A 20477-nucleotide genomic window follows, 5' to 3' on the forward strand; every position below is an offset into this window, starting at 1 on the left:
CTGCTGTCAGATGGTACTCAGAGTACTTTTGTCTTGGTGTTTTATTATTCAACAGGTTACATTCGCATGTGTTATTGCTGTGATACTGGTTGTTTCACTGAAGAGAACATGTAGTCAGGTGAAGTTTGCTTCCAGCACATTGTCTGTTGATCGGTGATGCAATTCATCTGATGTTCGACGGTATCTATGAGTGTGTCTGACATGTGGTGTTGGTGTAAAAGGATGGAAGGAAACAAGCATGGGTAGGAGAAAAGGTAGGAACTAATGAAGGGATGATCAAAGATGAGTGAAAGGGGGATTAAAGAATGAAAAAAGTAGTGTAGGAGACAAGGGAGGAAGGACGGAAAGAGGCAAGAAAGGAAGAAAGGGTAGAAGCCAAGAAGACATAAAGAGGACTTTGTAAAAGGACAGAAGGAAGGATGCAAGCAAGGGGAGGAGAAAAGGAAGGGAGGAAGGGAGGGAGGGATGGAAAGAAGGATCAAGAAAGTAAAGAGGGAAGAAGAGGAGAAGATGAAGGAAGGAAGGGTCGTGAAAAAGGAGAGAAGGAGAGGAGAAAAGGAAGGATCGTAGAAAAAGGAGAGAAGGAGAGGAAAAAATGATCGAAGCGGTGAGCAAAGGAGTAAAGGATGGATGGAAGGAAGGAGGAAAGAAAAGAACAAGGAAGAAAAGATCACTTTGTTAAAGGAGAGAAGGAAGGAAGCAAGCAAGGGGAGAGAAAAGGAAGGAAGGAAGGAAAGAAGGATCAAGAAAGAAAGGGTGAAGGAAAAGAGAAAAGGAAGGAAAGATTGATGGGGTGAGCAAAAGAGAAGAAGAATGACGGAGGGAAGGAAGAAAGGAAGGAAGGATGAGAACAAAGAAGGAAAAAAAGAAGAAAGTAAAAAGAAAGAGGGAACAAACAAAGATGAGAGGAGGAAGGAAGAAACCAGGAAGAAATAAGGAGAAAATGGAGGTGAACATGAAGGAATAAACAAATGTGAGCGGAAGGGAGGACTGGAAGTGTAGGAAAGAGGAAGTAAGGGAGCGAGCGAGGAAGGAAGGAAGAGAGGGAGCGAACTAATTCATTTTCACACCGTCGCTTCTGCTCCGCGCGAGCCTCGTCACAACACTCACTGAGTCCTCCGACACCGCGAGCCTTGACGTTACCGCGCAGACGACAGGCAAACACCCGGCGGGGCGTCATCACAGGCGGGCAAGCGAGTCCGCAGACGACCCGAGCACCCGAGAGGAGGTCGAACGACGCGCGGAGCAACCGACCGCACATCGAGGACCATGGAGAGCGCAGGGAACAGCTCGGACTCGGCGTACCGGAGCCAGCTCTCCGTGCTCTACAACAACAGCACCAGCTTCTGTGGGAACTTCACCGACGGCGGCAACACTACGAGCTTCGCCGAGGCGCGATGCGACGGGGACACCGGCATCCCGGAGGACGACACCAACCCGGTCATCATCGCGATTGTCATCACCGCTCTGTACTCCATAGTGTGCGTGGTGGGGCTGGTTGGAAACGTGCTGGTCATGTACATCATCGTCAGGTAAAGTCCTCACTCGTGTGTTTTCTCACACTTATCAACACATCATCAACAGAAGTGAGACTCTGCTTGCAACCTGTTGCTGTGTAACCCATGTTGTACATAAAGGTGTGTCTCTGTGTGAGTGTGTGTGTGTGTGTGTGGGGCCGAGCTCACGTGAATGTGTCAGCTGCTGTTCGTGCGTAAAAATGCTTCCAAGCTCGCAAGTTGCTCCAGCGCGCAAAGAGCGAGCGGAGCGAGGAGGGGATGGAGAGGAATGACCAGCCAAGACCCTGAATTAACAGTGTCACAATACATGTGTACACACACAGCTTACACCTGATCTGTGTGTGTGTGTGTGTGTGTGTGTGTGTGTGTGTGTGTGTGTGTGTGTGTCTTTCATCAACATTACTGTGACTACACTGGAAAAAATCGCACTGGTGTAACAAGATGCTGCACATCACTGGGGGTTAGGGTTAGATCAGGCAGCATGAATCCGTCACATGCTGCTGTTTTTCACACACAGTGGCTGAGGCGTCCTCTCTTCCCTCCATATGCCTGTGCTCACTCGTTTAAAATTAAATGAGAGGCCTTAAATAGATTTAAAACAAGGCGCACTAGATGCGATGAAGGTAAGCTCAGCTCAACTCCAACATGACCGGTTTACAGTAGATTGGTTGGTATTAAACGACACGGTCCAACATCTCTTCGAGTGCTTCCTCTTCTTAAATCTAGACTGAATCTGTTCGCTCAGCCAACATACGACATCTCATTGACTTACATTTCAAACTTTGTTTCAAGCAAATGTGGCACTTTCAAAGTCCAATTACAGGATGAGCTTTTATCCTCCTTAATCACCTGTCACAAGCTGTAAAGTATGATGAGACATGAGGAGAATACGACATTTTGAGGCAATTTGCTCGGACACTTCACAAACTAAGTTAACTTTTTCCGTTGTTGCGTAGAGCAGTGGCGGACTCAGGATGTTTGAGGTGCAGGGGCGGAAATAATCAAAAGGGCACCCGCTGTATGCGGTGGGGCACCAGTGATGCAGAGAGATCAGTAATCTAAAATCTCTTGCAGGGAAAAATAACTCCACATCAGGAAGGTTTGTAAGAATAAATGTTGATTTTAAAAACAACTGAAACTCATTAAAGGAATTAATCCGACTATAAATACACCTTTGTGTCAATTTAACACATAATTGCATCGAGAATCACCTATTTTCTCAATGACATCCACCCACTGAAGTAAATTTCACTGTGAGGAGGAGGCCTTTAATTACACGTCTGACATTTCTGTCAGCTAAATGCTCCCCGGCTGAGGTGATAAAAGTCACCAGGTTGGCGAGGCTAGATAGGGAGCAGGTTTGAGAATAGCTGGACTTGAGTGGAGGGGTTGAGGGGAGAACGACTGATGGTGTGCAGTGAGGAAGTTGAGGAGAATGGGGATAAAGGTGAAGACGGTCCAGCTTCATTTCTCCGCCTTGTGATTACCCACTTAACTGGTCCGGTAGAGTCGGAGTGGAGGCTTTTCTGTGTCGGACAGGAGCTCAGATGGCTTTGAAATTGAAATGGCACCACTTTACTAGATCAATCAGAGCGTTAAAAGAAGAGGAGACTTGTCATTTTTTGATTTACCTCTCTGTTACTACTCATTACGATTTTTCCGCCTATGATCCTGCTCACTTCCTCACTGTTTCCAGGGCAGATGCAGCATGAAGCGAATGCTCATTCGCCAGACTGCTCACATCATCCCCTTCGGTCTGAGTGCTTCCCCAAATAGTTCTGTTTTGCTGAAGAATGCATACTTTTCTGCATATATGGCCGACGTTTTCCTACCCTAAATTATTTCTGACAGAATTGCCCCCCCGGGATGGGATGATTACTAGATTATTTTAACCAAGTAGCAGAAAATTACTTGTGTAGAAATGTATTCAGACAAAAGTCGACAGACTATCGGGCTGTTCCCCAGTTTAAACCACACAATCAACAATAAATTCCTTTTCTATAGACGGACGTTTGCAAGTTATAATCAGCTATATTTATACAATGCCCTCCTTCAATGAAGTGTTACTAGAATTAACCAGACAAGAGACCAAAACTCAAACAAAACTGACTGACAAATAAAAAGAGCCCAGGAAAAGCAGTGGGTGACAATAAGCACAATTCAAGTTCAATTCCTCTGCTCATTCATTCTCAAAGTGTGATATAACCAGTTCAAAGAGCCTCTCCGACCCGCTGAGATCCTCAAAGATACAAGCACTTTGAGCTGAATGAGCACTCAGCAGTCAACTGGGAAAGCGATTGTTGTCAGAAACAGCAAAAAGAGGCCTCACACACCTCTCTGAAGGTAGAAGTTCCTCACCGGTCACTGCTGATACTAAGCCCAGCATGGCATGTTGGTCATAGACGCAACCTGCTTATCTCAGCATAACACATAATGACATCATCCTCAACTGAGCACACCGGCGTCGCCTCTCTGGACACGCAGCTCTGCTCACCTGCTGCTAATTCTCTGCCTCAAATGCTGATTTATCACCTTTCTCACACAGTTTATGAGCCCGGTACATAACCACACTGTGAGCGTTAACGTGTTTATTTTACCATGGCGACGATGGTCACCTGACTATGAGTGACGAGCATGGATCTGCTATCCAGTTAATGGGAAGGATTGTTGTATGGGTTTAGTGTACGCACTGTATGCTATTTGAAAATCTAATGTCGTGTTATTTTGCATGAAGATTGATGAGGCCGGATCGGTTTATCAGAACCAGATTTCACCTGGGAGAACGCACCAAAGTAAACAAGATAAACTCACAAATGTCAAGAAAGGAAAAAGTTTTACAGCTATTTTCTGTGCTGAACAGAAAAACAGCCTCGATTTGTCTTTCCACAGTCATCTCAGGTTTGGTCAAAATAACTCTTGAATCCACAGAGTAAAATGTGAGAATATTCTGGCTCTACAAGCTGTTTTTGCCCCCTTCTGATGTCTGACTCTCTCTCGCTCCTCTGCCACTACATGCCTCTCGTGTCCCCACCTGTTACCCCTGGAGTTATAGTCCTGGTCAGAGCTGCTGTAAATCACCTCTGTTGCATCTGTCGGTATCAGAGGCTGTCAATCTGAGCCCAGTTGAGCCCGGGTTGCTGTGCTGGCTCCTGTCAGATAATACTGTCGCTTAGCTTCACGGCTAATTGAGCTACTTGCGTACGGCTACAGCAAAAAGTACACTGAGCAGTAGTAAGCGGTTATGCTGCCCCCTGTAGTTTTGGAGCTGCCGCCGCTCTTCCATAACAACAACTTGGAAATAGAGGGGAGGGCACCTGGCAAGCGTAAGTTTAATCACCTTTTGCCATTAATGTTATTCACCAGTATCATTTTACTGACAGGATCAATTACTGCTGCTGTCTGACAGGGTTACAGGAGCGTTTAAGATGCATGAGTTGGTATACAAGCTTGCATTATGTATTCCAAAGTAGTTTGTCTACAAAGCAGATGATAAATGTGAAAGGGCATTACTTGAGCTTTAGCTCTCTCATCCATGGCTGTTTCGTAGGAGCAGATTCATGACGGCAGGCTGTCTGCTCCCCGTGGTAATTAAATGAGCGTCAAGCGAGTTGTGTTTGTGACCGAGAAGTTTTGTGGATTTCTGCAACTTTTTGGGCTCGACTAATGAGACTTTAAGGGAATTGGGAGGAAGGTAAAGGATGTGTCTTATCGCTCTGAGAACCACAATGCATCTGGGTCATTAACAATCATCAACCTCTTAGGCTCTCTCTCTATCTCTGCCTGTCTTTTGGTCTTTTTCTCTTTGAACAGCCATTTAGCTAATGACGCACAGTGGATATTTACTTGGAAAACAAATGGAAACATCGTCTTGAGCTTGCCGTCCCCACTTCTCAGTCATGGCCTTGAATGCAATTTTGCCAGATTAAATAGGAGACAGCGGTGGATGAGAAATGTTTGCCCCCCTTCCTGTCTGAGTAATGATAACCTTAAAGCCATAAAACATTTCTCCCTCACTCTTTATCTCTCCGTCTGTTTGCTCCACGCTTACATCCGCAAACTTGTTGTGAGCAAACAAACACCACCAGAGACCTGCACGCTCAATCGGAAAAAATCAATTGCGGTTGAACAGAAACCGATGGGCTCCGTCAGGAATATGCCGCCGGTGCAGAGTGCTTCTTGTTACCATGGCGACACTGGGAGGCGTTTTGAGCATGGTGAGAGCAAAATGACTCCACCGCCTCCCTAAACCCCTGTCTCCATCCTCCACCCAGCTAGACAGGCTGGCAGCTGTACCCGGTCTCGCTCAGCCGAAGCGTTTTTAAAAACTTTTGATGCTTCTGAACGTCAGCACACGCTGACCCGCGTTCACTAACCTGCTGGGACTTCTCGGCTGAATGCAGCAGTACAACAAACACGAGCTTATGTTTCTTTTACTTCTTCACATAAGCCAAAATTTCCTTCCCCCCGCTCTTCTAAACATGCGCGTCCCTGCTGTTTATGCAAGTGTGAACCCAGTCACGTGAAATATGATGTTTTGATGAGAGTCATGACAATCTGCTTCACAAGACTAATGTCACAGAACCTCAGTAATGTTTCTCTCTAATGGCTTTTCAAGCTCCCGCTGCCTGGCATGAAAAATAGTCTGAGTTTCAAACAACTAACCTGCGGGCGGGTTTTTTCATGTCAAGGTTAATGCTCGACGACAAAGACTCTCACAACATCAGTTTCAGTGCCTGTAAGTGATCCAAAAAGATAATAATCTTTTTGGATTGAAAAGATGGAGTCTATTGGGTAGGGTATTGTTTGCTCTAATTGATGGTCGACACTTCCTAAAGCCATAAAAGCTTAGTTCTGTACAGTGAGATGGCTGAGAGGAATACTCTGTACTTTTGAATGGTCTTTCATGCTTTTTGTGAGAGTGTCCTCTTTACAAATAGGTGTTATTTTGTGTGAAGAGCTCGCAAAACGTAGGTTCTGCACGCGGGGAACAAAGTGCTGTAAAAGGATTCAACCAAACTGACAACTGTAATGGCAAAAAGAGACAAAGATACCACTGAACAACAGGATATGAATAAATGTATGTATGTATGTATGTATACTCTGTTCTGCCTACAAGAAGCTGGAATAAACAGGTGTGTTGCTTCAGCAAAGCTGGGATGATATGAAAGTTTAATGTCACAATTATCCTTGACAAAAACAATTGCAGCTCACGATATTATCCCGATAATCATCAGAACTACTACTCACTACTGTGAGCTTTGAATTTAAGATTAATATAAGGTCATTTTACTCTCACATCCTTGTATTTGTGTATTCAAGGGTACCCTGGAAAATCTCCTTTCTTCACAGCCTGATGCTGGCAGGTATTCTTCCATGACACAAGGCAAGATGCACAGGCAGACACAAGTGGCTTTCTTGTAACCATTTTATTTGAAGGCTCCTCTCGAAATCCACCGGAAAACACACATTATGCAGACCACGTAGGCTTAACATAAACAATATAGCATGCACAGAATGTGGAATAAGGTTTTACTAAAGTGAAATGCAGACAAAACAGAACACCTTGTTGGCTGCTGGGTTCAAAACATGAGGGAGCCACAGGGAGCTCGGCTCCCCACAAAGCCTTGAAAATTAGACAGACACAGCTCGGTACCACTCTTTCTCTCTGTATTTTCCTCTTTATTTAGGTTCTTGAAATCTTTTTCTGTTTCTTTGCGATTTACAATATTATCCTGATAACCATCTGCATTTCCTTAAACCTCTTAAGATGCTACCAGAACGCAGAGGAATCACTTTACCTTACATTTTGTTAAGATTTTTATTGCATTACATTCAGGACACACAAACTGTTTGGCGAACAGAGCACCTCATCTCCCCGTCATCCTCACATATGACTTCATTTTCTTTGTGGGGGATTAAAGGCAAACCCACTCTTCAGCTAAGGTGACAGGCTTAAGTGTGACTGTAAAGGTGCTAGCTCCCCTTGTCAGTAAATTGTAAGACTGTATGTTAGCGAGTCACTAATGTGAAGATATCCACGATGATCATGATTCATGATTAATTCATAAAGGTACAACAGGTATGTCTGTGATAACGTAGTGTTTCGAGGCCAAACCATGCGGTTTTATTGTAAATCTATCCAAGTAGTTATGTTGCCTGATCTTAACCTTAATCTTAAGTACTTATCTTGGTAAAACTCAACCAAACTGCGACATACAACAAAGGCCACGTTGTTTTGGGAATAGTGTGTTGTTTTGGAGACACGCAGGCAATCTTCCTATTCCGTCGTTAAGGTATGAGGATGTGTTGTTGAAATACCTAATTATTCTTTTCTTGGGGCCCAAACTATTTTCAAATGTAAATAATACATCTGGTACATCTGGTGTCTGAATTATATCGTTTTGTTAAAATAGCCATTAAGGAAGGAAACAAGAAAAGGAGGAATGATTACAGCAGAGAAAAGGCCAATCCCACATGAAAAATGTGACCCAATCCTTTTAAACAGCCATACCTCATGCAAAACATAAAACTCAGATTTCTTGGAGGTACTGCATGCAAATGACTAGAATCATTATACAGATTATAATGATCAACTACAATTACCAGGTGGCGAGTTGTGTGGGATGAAAGAGAATGGCTTCCCCCTCATTAACACAAATTAGTCGCTGGGTGTACATACTATTTTCACCAAAGGAAGCCCCTGAGTCACTGGCTTTATTTTAAATCCTCTCTTTGATGACACTTGAGAAAGAGCCCTGATTGCTTGGAAAGTGTAGATACCTTTCATGTGTACTCATGCACGCCCTCGTGCTTGACAGGTGTGAGGTGTGTGTTCAGGTGTACACAGAAGAGCTGTTAAGGTAAATCGACTGAACTGACAGCAGTCGTTCAGAGTAACATTCCCCTGCGTGTGTTTGTGCGTAGACCTCTGCACATCCTTCTCTTACCTCCTCGCAACCTGTAAACACTTGAGGCCTGTTTCTCTGACCTCCTCTAACAGCTGTACAGTGTAAAACATGCAGCCTCCGTGCACTATGGCCTTGAATGCTGTTAACCAGTGACAAGCGATCATTGCCGCTCGCCTGTGGATTTTATGCTGCAATTACTATGTTTGCTTTAGAGTACTGACAAACTCACCTGGCATGAAATGAGTCACAAAAAAATGTTCCCAGGGCCTAACCTCCGCCCCGGCGACAATAAAACTATCAGTTGGTAATGACGATTGATTGCATTTACCAAAAATCATTATTATGATCAGTGTGAAAGAGTTTAGCAGCTCGGTGTGAGACTCGGAGAGATGCTGCTCTTGCTAACTTGTGTGTCTGCACACAACAGGGTGGTACAGACTCTAATTTCTTGTTAGGGAGACAATTATGACTCGAGACTGCAGAGAGGTAATTAGGCTGCCCTTCGTCTGTGTGTGTGTCTTTGAGTAATGAGCTTCATAACATCACTGGACACTGCTGGAGGATCAGAGCGGCGTCAATCAGGATTCAACAGGAGGTTTTCTGTTGAGCTCCGCAAAAGGAGGAAAGACAAAAGACGAAGGCAGAAAGACAAAGAAAGAGGAGGAAGATCACGGATTTACAACAGGTTGTTATAAATCCCTCGCGGCACAGGCACACACAAGTGGCTTTTTAGTAAATCCACCGTGAAACGCAGTATACAGACCATGTTAGTTTGACATTAACAACAGCATGCACAGCATTTGTAATAAGGTTTTACCAAAGTGAAATACAGACAAACAAAACAAACCACCTTGCTGGCTGCGGGAGGTACGGAGAGCTCGGCTTCCCACAAAGCCTTGAAAATTAGAGCGAGCTATAATGTTTGGTGCCACTGTTCTTTTCTGTATGGATTTATATTTTCCTCTTTTTAGGTTTCATGAAACAAATAATAAGCTTACAGTAAAGGCTCATTTACACCGATCAGCAATAGTAAAACCACTGACAGGTGAAATTAATAGGAGTGAATCTGACGAGGCTGCATGCGACGCGCGTAGTTCGCTCCTGTCTGTTTTTTAATGTAACTGATAATAAAATAGCGTCTTTCGCATCCTGCTGCTGGAATATAGATTTTTGGATCTAAGGGGAAATGAATAACTTTGACTATCTTGTTGCAATGCAATGTTCTGCTGAGAAAAGTTTGGATCCTGGCATTCATGTCGATACCAACTGACACGCATCACCCACCCAAACATTGTCGCAGACCAAGTACGCGCGCTCCCATTAGCAACAATTCTCCCACGATGCCAGTAACTCCCACAGCAGGACAATGGGTCGTGCCACACTGCAAAAACTGCTCAGGAATAGCCTGATGAACTCGACAAAGAGCTGAAGGCGTCAGCCCGGCCTCCATATTCCCCAAATCTTAATCTGATTAAGCATCCGTGGGATGTGCTGTAACAATTCCGATAGGTGGAGGCCCAACTGAGGATCACACTTCGGATCACACCAATCGAGGCATGGACACAGGACTTCTTTGGCAGATCCTTTGATACCTGGGGGTTGCAAGGTGGTGTCTCCTTTTGCTGGACTTGCTCTGGGACGTCTCTCTGATGCTCGATTGGATTGAGATCTGGAGAATTTGGAAGCCGGACCAACGCCTTGAGCTCTTTGTCATGTTCCTCGGGCTATTCCTGAGCAGGTCTTGCAGTGTGTCACTGCGGGTGTCACTGTCATTGGGGAATGCTGTTGCCAATCAAAGGGTGTACTTGGTCCGCAACGATGTTTGGCTGGATGATGCGTGTCAAGTCGCAGCCACATGAATGCTGGGACTCAAGGTTTCTCAACAAAACAATGCATTGTAACACGTCAAAGTTATTAATTTCACCTGTCAGTGGTTTTAATGTTAACATTAGATATGCATACTGATACTGATAGAGCCTTCTGTCCGTACCTACGGTAGTTGTGTTGTACCTCCAATAGTTTAAGCAAGACAGGACAGCAGGACAAGAGGAAGAGGTTTTTCTTAAAACTCAAAACCTGGAAAACCATTCTCTTGAGGGAGCACTTGCGTTTCTTGAACTTGTAAGCCCCACACTCACTCCCTCATCAAGTTGACTTTTGAGATTTTTGGAGGCGGGGTTGAAATAGACAGTGACTGATGTCCCCCCCATCCCAGTTAGACTAATTACATGAAAAGCTAAGTACATAATAATGACCACAAGTTTGAGGAAATTACAGCGAGTGACCTCCCTCCACTGTCGCAGCTTCGTATATGTGATGCCCCGAGACCGATGACTAACTAAAGAGGAGGGAACAAAACAGACAGATATTGTCTCTTCCTCAGCGTGATGATTGATGGGAGCTCTCGGCTCTTTTGTCAATCTGTCAATTACAACGTGACTCACTCGCTCACCCTGATTCTGCTCTTTATACTTCGTGACAGGTACTGTTAAACATGTCTTACTTCATCACGGCTGGCATTTCACAGCACCAGAGGGTATCGTAGATTTGGTGTCAAAATCAATTTGATGATTCGGTTACACCCACCTCCTCGTGGCTGTATGAAGCCGTCCATACGTTTTTTCGTCTCGCAAAAAGCAATTTTCCCCGAGACTGGTTTATCGTTACAAAGCACCAAGGATGAGCAAACAAACCAAACCAAAGAGGTCAACTATTAACCTCATCTGTAGCAAAACTCGCTGCAGTTTGCTCAGAAATCTTTTCACTGCTGTGTACAACAGTTTACTACGGATTTAAGACCAGGGCCAAGGGCACAGAGAGACCCTCTGTAGGAGCTCTTCAGCGCATTAACAATAGTGTTCCTAAGCAACAAGCTGATCAGCTCTTCCTGAGGTCTCTGCTTCCATTGCCAGCGTCACCAAGCATCTGGCTTTATCCTAAATTGGTTCCCTGTTTCTTTTTGTCGTATTTCCGGAGATGAAAAACCATTAAAGTGAGTGACTCACAATGAAGTGGGCAGCGCTTGTCAAACCCGGGAGCAGAACACAGTGGAGCGGTTGTTGAACACATGTGGCGAGTACGATTTATGTCTTTGTACTCCAGATAACCCTGTTTACAGGCTGTTTGCAAACTATATTCAAGCGTCTCTAAACTCGGCCAAGTCTGGATTGTTTTGAAAAATTGTGTCAAAAAATGAATTTGTTTTATGTTTGGGGTTTCTCTAATTCCTATAAATTGGCATCATTACGCAGCAGTGAAACAGTTTGATCATAATTACGGTTATCTCAACTGGTTGTTTTGGATGTTTTCCGTCTGTTGAATACAAATTACACACATTTCACATGACTGCTGCCACATTTCTAGAGATGTATTGATGTTTTTAGTCCTTGGTTTCAATTGGTTTTACTACAATATGAAAATTCGACTTTCAGGGACATGAGACTTGCTTGAAATAGGTAATCCACCACACTGCTTCTGCACTCAAGGATGAGGGAAAATATGTGAAGGCTGCTTTTTAGTATGACAAAGTGACGATTAGTGTCACAGATTGCTGTTACAGAAGTACCCATGTGTGGTTTTTACCTTTTAAATAGACGATAAAGAAGGCCAAGATGTGGCTGCAAAAGCAGAAGGAGATGAATGCGTCCGCATGTGTATGAAGGATGTTTTGTGTCAGTTAGCAGGCGTTTTCGTCGCCCTTCTCATTAGTCTGTTTGCATTTGGTGGGAGAGGGTTGTGTCACACCATTAACAGTGACTGTGGATCAATCAGAACATCTGCTGAGTTTCCACCCCACTGGGCTTCGTCTTTGTGTGTCTATGGATATTGATCCCCTTCCAGTCAGGCCAATCAGGAGCGTCGCAGTATGTCACCTCTCAATGTTGATTTATGCTTTTATTGAATATTTCCGTCAGTGAGCACATGGTGGATCTACAAAGGACGCAGAGAGAAGTCACATTCTTCGCCTTGTTGGGGTCAGAAAAAGGAAAAGGCAGGTTTTGATCTCCTGGAGGACAAAAGATTTGAGCTCAGACAGAAACCTGTTCAGGTCCAATACGATAGCTTTCTTGTAAGTCAGAACCTTCAAAAGGTATAACCTGTGCCCCTCCTGATCAGAAGATATTGCATCACATACTACATTAAGAATAAGGACATCTCTCTGTCCTTCTACCACTGGGTATGTCTCTTTGCAACACGTCCATGACACTCAGAGAAATTAGGAGAAAATAACAAAACCCAATCCTGGTACGAGCCTAGAGTTTCAGGAAACAAAATAAATGGCTTGAACCAGAACCAAGCCATTTAGCGGGTGGCTGTAGCTCAGGAGGTAGAGCTGTCAAACAGCTGCATGTCGAAGTGTCCTTGAGCAAGATACTGAACCCCAAATTGCTCCTGATGAGCTGTTGGCACCCTGCCATCAGTGTATGAATGTGTGTGTGGGTGAATGTGACAAGTGTTGTAAAGCGCTTTGAGAGCTCAGTAGACTGGAAAAGTGCTCTAGAATTGCCTTTAAAGTCCATTTAACTAAAACCTGACAGTTAAATGTTGATGATTTGCTGAAATCCCTGCACTTTTTAAAGCTTATCAGGGCTGAGCGAAATGCTTAGAAACTTCTGTCACTGATATATGTTAACTGACGTCCAACCTGAAGGAAGGAGGGGTTGCGTCGGCTGCACCAATTAAGATGCAAAAAAACTGAAGATGAGCACAAACTCAACCCTGTAAGTGCCTAACACTTGTAAGTTTGTCAAGGAGGTAGGGACAGTGGCTCATGATCACACTAATAGCACAGTATATAGGTAAATGTTCACTGCTACAAGTTTGATAGCTTGCCCCCCCCAAAATGTCAAAATGTTAATGAGTAATGCTTTGTCTGTGATGGCAGGTTAAGTCTTGCACCTCTGCATTGTCCATTGTGCTCCAGACACTGTGGATTTTAAATGTTTTTCATGACTCTTTCACTGACACGCTTGAACAAAGCCCTCTCTGAGACCTCCTCCCTACCAATAAGGAATCAGCAACAGCTTATTTCCACATTCACAATGGTTCAGCTGGTGCTGACGCTCATTCTCTCCCCCTCAGACCCCCACCCACCCACCTCCAACCTGCAAGACTCAGCAATGCAGTCGCAACAACAACGCAGTTCCCTCACTTGTTTCCAACTGCCTAGTGGCAATGTGTTTGATGTAGCCAAGCCAGAAACACAGCAGCTGTCGGAGGCATAGAGAGTGCTCCCTAGCTGGGTTTATTGATTTTGTTGGGAATGCAGTATTGTATTGTATTGTAACACAATGAGACAAAAGGAAATCTGCATAAACTGGAGGAAGATTATCAGCTCATGGACAAGTATGCTCTATTATTGATTTTGAAAAAGAGAAACCCTCTCAGACATCGTGGATAAGATTATCTAAATCTGATGCACTGGGAATATTTTGGTAGCAGGACAGTTACTGCATGCTGAAAGATTGCAACCGTTGTATTCATCACCCTGAACCTCTGCACTGAATGAAAACACAACTGCTTAGTGGAAGAATAATTGCAGCAATGCAGGATAATACATTGGTTTGAGTTCTTGTTCACGTTTGACTACGCACACTGTCTGTTGGAGAGTGTTAATGCATCACTTTGAGCCTCGACCCTCAGCTCGCACAGCGGCACATCTGTCACAACAGTGTCCATCCGTCTCTGTCTGACAGCCCAGAAAACACACGGCCAAGCTGTTTGTCGGCCTGTCTTTTGGACGTGCAATACACTTTTCTATTTATCTCCCAGCTTGTACGTGTTTACACATCTGTTGTTCTGTGTGTATGCGAGTCACAGCTCTGGAAACGTGTGCTGTCAAGCTAAATCCAGGCAGCTACAATGCATTTCAGAGAGGACTCATGGTGTCAGGTATACAGTAGACAGATACACACACACAAATGTCATACACATGTACAGTTAAAGCTGCTAAAGCTCTGGTTAGGTTTAAGGACGAAAACCACTTGGTTATGTTTAGGAAAACAACATGGTTTGGCTTAAAATATCTGTTTTGGTCACCACAAACACGGCTGGAGATCGCCGGACTTCACACTCACAAATGCTGAAAATGCAGTCACCTTTTTGGCAGCCTAGTTGTTTCTGCTCTGGTTAGGGTTAGGCACAAAAATCACTTGGTCAAGGTCAGGAAAACATCACGGTTTGGCTTGAAATACCTGTTTTTGTCTTCGAAAACATGGCTGGAAATTGTTACAAGGTCTCTTGATGCCACAAACACAGCTGGATGTTGTCCCGATACCACCCTCCACCTCCTGATGTAAGAGTCAGGTAATAAACGTAATGTGAACGTGAGATGGCACGTTTTGTACAAACGTCAATATAGCACGTAGCCTATGTTTCTACAAACTTGGACGTATCAGTGGTTTGCAGAAACATTAAAGGCTAACATTATATCTTTGTTACAGGGCCGTTGTTTTTTTCTGACTGCTCTCTCTCCTAAGGTTCAGGTCAAGTAAATTAGAGCAGCAGAAAGATTAAAGTTAGGACAAGGCAAACCTGAAAAGAGAAAGCCAGGAGGTAAAAGAGCAGAAGAACTCAGCTTTGCATTGACAAAAGGAGCCAGCACAGCATGTTGCCAACACCAGCACTTTGCCTGTGGCTTTAATATTTGTGTCTGAGAGGATAATTATTAACAATCACCCCACCTTCTTATTTTTCTACCACTTAAATGAACACTTTTGCACTTGTCGCTGGCACATACGTGAATGGAAATAGCAGGTGTGCTTGGCTACGCTCTCGCTGAGACTGCACAGTTGACCTCATTTTGTGATTGCCAGAGCCAGATTTCAGATATTGAAAGTAATCGACCTGGTGTCTTTCTGATACACAAGAACCTCAACAAAATCATTTTAAATCAGGAGTTCAGGGTAGTAATAATTTTATCACCCGCTGAGGGTATTTGTCACGATGAAATGTGTTTAATGAAGTGTCCAGCTCTCACGTGGAATTGCTGTTTGATACCCAGGCAAAGCCGTTCATCTCCCTCTGCGTGTGTGTGCATGTGCTGAATCCCATTTCTGTAAAACTGGATTTCAGACTGCGAACACATTACCGTCGCTCGACATGATGCCTCGCGTCAACTAGTCCCAATTCTTCCCAAATATTATGGTTATATTTATTGTTTTCTTTATTTCTCTTTTTCATTCAGGGAGCCACGAATGTCAAGTTCGGCTGTAAATCACAAGTTTCATCACAATGCAACAATACATGCCCACTAAACACTGTCAGCTACAGAAGAAGCTGCCGCCACTTTCTCCTCTGCTTTCAGCCATATGAACACATAGATAATTGTAACAATCAAGTGCATGCAAGTTATTTTAAACCGACTCCGCTGAAACACATTAAAAACATGGAGGAGACACTTCATCACTATTATTAGCTAGTCTATGGCATTTTACACCGCATAAATTAGCCTCCGCAGCTAGCAGACCTATCATCTATAGTTACAGTCTATAGTAGTATAGTATAGTACACGTTTTATTTTTGTGTACTTTTTTCTGACTCACTGCAGAAAAGGTACGAGAGCAACAAGTTAGCCGACTGTTGAGTGAAATGCTCCGTCTGTCTGTTGCCAAGAAAATTATGAGAGTTTCTTCGGATTTTTCTTATCTTGATCATTTGTTTCCCAACATAAAGCTGCAATTAGCTGCTTTCTACCACAAAGGCCCAAAAGATATAAAAAAATAAAACATGTTGTGCCTATCATGCTAGCGGCGGCTAACTTAATGTATGTAGTAGGTACATATCTTGCAGAAACTGAGAAACATGGCCACTCTACAGTGCACTCTCTGTCCACCTCTTTAAAGAAGCTAAACCTGTGGGCTTAATGTACTGCTGGTTCTTTCAAACATCCTCACCTGTCACCTTCAAGGAAAAAAATCTTCACCGGCACACAGTTATCTATTGTCCCGAGCTTCATGCAAACCAACACTGTTTTGGTTCTGACAGTCCTCTTGATAACCCAAGGATAAAAGCTGCAAAGAGGAATATTATTCCAGCCTGCCTTTTATGTCTACTGTGTTTCATTTTATTCAGCGTTTATTTCAAAATTATTGCCTCATGCAGCTGGTCTCTGTTCAAGCGTCAGCCTTTTGTTGCTTCGATCGTTTCTCGAGCTGTTAGTGTCATTCATCGTAATGCAGTCAAAACATCCCTGAGAGCCTTTATATCAATGTCAGAGAAAATGCTCGATCTCGATGACAATGTGCGTGTCCACTTAGCATCGTTTAGGGCAATAAAGGGATCTGTTTCCCTTACAGCATAGCCCCAGCGGTGCCGGTCTAATAACTTACTGAACTGGTGGTTTAAAAAACAATAATCGGGGGAAATATGGTTTGCAAACACATTAACACTAACAAAGCAGCAGTATCCATTTTCATAGACAGAAAGATAAGTCATTTGTCTCTAACGGTTGACGCCTCCTGGTATTTATTCCAGTCTTTGTTGGCCTAAGACTCGGACGTGGGTCAAACGTGTTATTATTGTGCTTTTGTTCTCTTCCAAGAGCACACTGTTATCATCTTTCCACAGCTACATCTCGCTCAGGATCTGTCGCACACCTAATGCATCAAAGAAATTAATGAACGTAACGGCTGACCTTCACACTCCGAGGTGACTTTTAACGTCTTTACTTTACGGCCCTGGCGATGAGTCACGAGTTCTGATAAAATGTATCTATTATAGTGAAAGTTTTATCAAGGATTTGACTGCATCGGGTGTTAAAGAGAGAGCACTTGAGCTTTAACTGTATGGCTGAAGTCGTTTGTACCTTTGAATGATCCTTTTCTGAGCAAAATATAAAGAAATACTTGAATGGTGTATGTCACAATCGCTCTTGTGTGTGTGACCCTGAGTTTTAGTTGACTTATTTCCTGTTTTATCCTGAAGACATCTCCCCTCATGGTTCATCTTTTGTTTTACGCTTCCTGTCTTTGCATTTTTCCCATCTGTTCACCTGTATCGAGTTCAGTTTTGGTATTTCTCTTCAGTGTTTCTCTGGATTCTCATCAGCCTGCTCTTGTTGCTTGCCTTTTGCTCTTAAGAGTTCCGCTTTATTTCATTAAAGCTCTGTTTTTGTTTAGTCAACCTGCCTTGGGATCCTTTTGTGTGACTGAGACACTGGCCTCGAAAAGCCGCTCCGAACGATTTGCAGTTGAGAACAGCAGCAGCTGTATTCAGCTCTGATTCACAGCGGACACAATAGATGCCGACGATGACTCAGAATGCATGGCAAAGAAAGTCTGTAGAAACTTTTCAAACCACTCCTGCATAATCGACTTCAGACAAACACTTGGTCGGTTCTAAACACTAATTTTGTGTAGCTAGAAGTTGATGGAAATGTTCGTCTGTCCGTCCACCATTATGGTCCTGACTGAAAGATCTCAACCTCAGAGGATGAATGGTGATGACTTCAGTAATCCCCTGACTTTTCCTCTTGATCCTTCATGAGGCCAACATTTCTGTTTGTCTTATACTATATCTATCCAACAGTTCGTTTTTCTTTATAATGAGCATTGCAGCCTTTGCAACAATTTCCTTTGGGATGAATAAAGTTCTATCTTACAGAATCACTGGCGTCTAATACAAACAATAGAGACGGGCAATATGACAAAAACAAACAAGAGCTGTAACAATACCTCCATTAATCGCTTAGTCCATTGTTTTTTCAGTCTCGGTCCTGGTGCCCCGTGCACAGCAGGGAAACGTCTCAGGCATTCGAGGGGGGCTCACCCGCACCAGGATTGAACGAAGTCGATCAAAAGAAAAGTATTTTGACAATCAAATGATCGTTTTTTCAGGCACAAATGTCAAACATTTTCTGGTTCAGGCTTTCTTAAATGGAAGGATTTGCTGCTTTTCTTTGTCATTTATGACAAGGTTAATCCTCATGTGTCATGTTGTGTCACTTCCTGTCTTTCTCTTGTTGTCTATCCCTTGTGATTGTCCTGATTAGTGTCACCTGTCCCTGATTAGCCTCCTGTTTGTTTGAGCGTGTGTCTTCTTTTTGTCTTTGTCAGCTCGTCTGTTTTTGTTCCTGGTGTCTCTGTGTGACTCCTTGTGATTCCTGCCTGTGTTCTCTGAGCTTCTGGTTGATACTTCTTTTGTTTTTTGTATTTCTTGTTGGTCTGCTCCTGCTTGTTTTTATCTGTTTTGTTGCTTCCAATATGGACTTTGGATTTTGAGCAACAGCTTCATTATTAAATCTTGCTTTTTGTTTTCAACCTGCCTGCCTTTGTGGTTGCTGCGTTTGGGTCCTCGCAGTTTACCACTGTAACAGAGGTCGTTGTTGGTAATGTAGAAAATCAAAGAGCGAGACTCATTTATGGCCTTATTGCCTTTTACTTTATCATCAGTGTGATGGAGCATATTGATTTGTCAGATATTGAATTACATGAATCAGTCAAAAGCAAATAATATCATAGCTTGTGAATTGATTTTTCCGCAGCACGTCAGTCGATATTGTCTTGATTTAAAACTTCATGTACCACGACAGAGAATCCATGTCACTCCTCACATAAATACTAACATACATGCATTAAAATCAGACAAATCTCCACATCCACGTGCCCAGCAGTCAGATGTATGCACAGTCACACCCTGCGCACCCTAATCCTTCATGCTCCCCACACTGTGCATGGACAGTGTTATTGTTGGGAGCCAGAGGCATCCTGGTGTCTGTTCACATGAGCAGCCTCTGTTTCTGCAGCCTGGACTTAATGGTTTATCTTCACCCAGCAGCAGCCCATGAATCATACACAACACTACACACGCACTCACCAGCCTCGGCGGCTCATGATGGACTATGTTTAGCTTGCTGTGTAACAAAAGCCATGAAAATTAATCAGCTTCTGTTCCGAACTGTTGACCTCGAGCGTGGAGGTTTCATCTCGACGTTTGTTAAAATACGGTGACAAGGCTGTTGATTCTCTACAGGCTGGTCGCAAAAGATACACCAACTTTCATGCTGGTGCTTATGGGGGCAGCTTTAAATGTCAAGCCAAGTTACAGGTCCCTTATTATCTGTTAGCTTTCCAAAATCATCAATTTGACGCATCAAACGCTGCAGCAGGCAACAAAAACCCAGAGGAAATGTTTACATGAGACAACGAGCAGGGCGCTAATCCAATTATACTTTTAAAAACCCTCATGTTTTGTTTTTTTTTTGTTTCACTTCCCATAAATTAAAAGCCTCAGCTGTTGTTGTCTCGATCACTTTGCTTTTATGCTTCATTACCGCGCTGGTAAGTAAATCAAACTGAATTAGATTTGTATTTATTTATCAAGATTCAGCGTTCTCCTGTCGGAAGGAGGCTGTTGTCCCTGAATTGTACAAGAGAGGCTGACGTTGAACCCATTAGACAGAACCGGCTAATGGGCATGAAGGAACACGTAAACACAGGAACAGAAATGTTCCATCAAACCTTTTAAATGACCAACACAGACACAAGCTTATTCAGTTTGTACATGTTGTACGTAGTCGGTCGCAAAGAAATTCATGGTCCTCTCACTGAATATTAACATTCAGGCTCCATGCCATGTACTATATTCATGAAGCATGGACGTGCTGTGTGGGCACGATGCATTTTCTCCTCTGCCGAGTTGTGACCACGTGCGTCCACGACATTAAATGTAACAGTTTAATGCAACAAGAAGGAAACTCGGACATCACTGGCGATCGGAAACAATGGGGCCATTGTTCATCGTATGTTATTGAACAGCAGCAATTGGCCTGATTCAGCCCGACTACACAGGCAGCACATGCACCATTTATTGGCACCGGAGGAGCTTTCATTTTTAAAAATGTAGTGTTAGTAGAGTTGAAGAGCAGATCACAACTGACATTGTACATGGTGAAATGGTTAAACTATGAGGACATATCCATGTTTTTTTTGGTCTTTTCTTACCTCTTAACCTGCTTTTTAAGGCATGCAAGCAGCATGTCTGAGTTGGCAGTGTTGGTGGGTCGGTCCGCAGCTTTAACCCAGACTAATGTATCTCAACAGCTTTTAGATGG

The 20477-nt window shown here is 43.5% G+C and overlaps 1 protein-coding gene across 1 annotated transcript in view; it reads left to right on the plus strand.

The window, feature by feature from the left end:
* The first annotated feature begins 1269 nt into the window (after window positions 1–1269).
* Window positions 1270–20477, plus strand: part of oprm1 (opioid receptor, mu 1) — a 32461-nt gene continuing 13253 nt past the window's right edge. Inside the window, exon 1 of the mRNA XM_073481452.1 lies at window positions 1270–1532. Within this exon, the coding sequence (XP_073337553.1) occupies window positions 1270–1532 (263 nt within the window). The remainder of the gene's footprint in view (window positions 1533–20477) is intronic.

This window comes from Pagrus major, chromosome 15 (assembly GCF_040436345.1).
Source record: "Pagrus major chromosome 15, Pma_NU_1.0".
In the NCBI taxonomy this organism is placed as follows: Eukaryota; Metazoa; Chordata; class Actinopteri; order Spariformes; family Sparidae; genus Pagrus; species Pagrus major.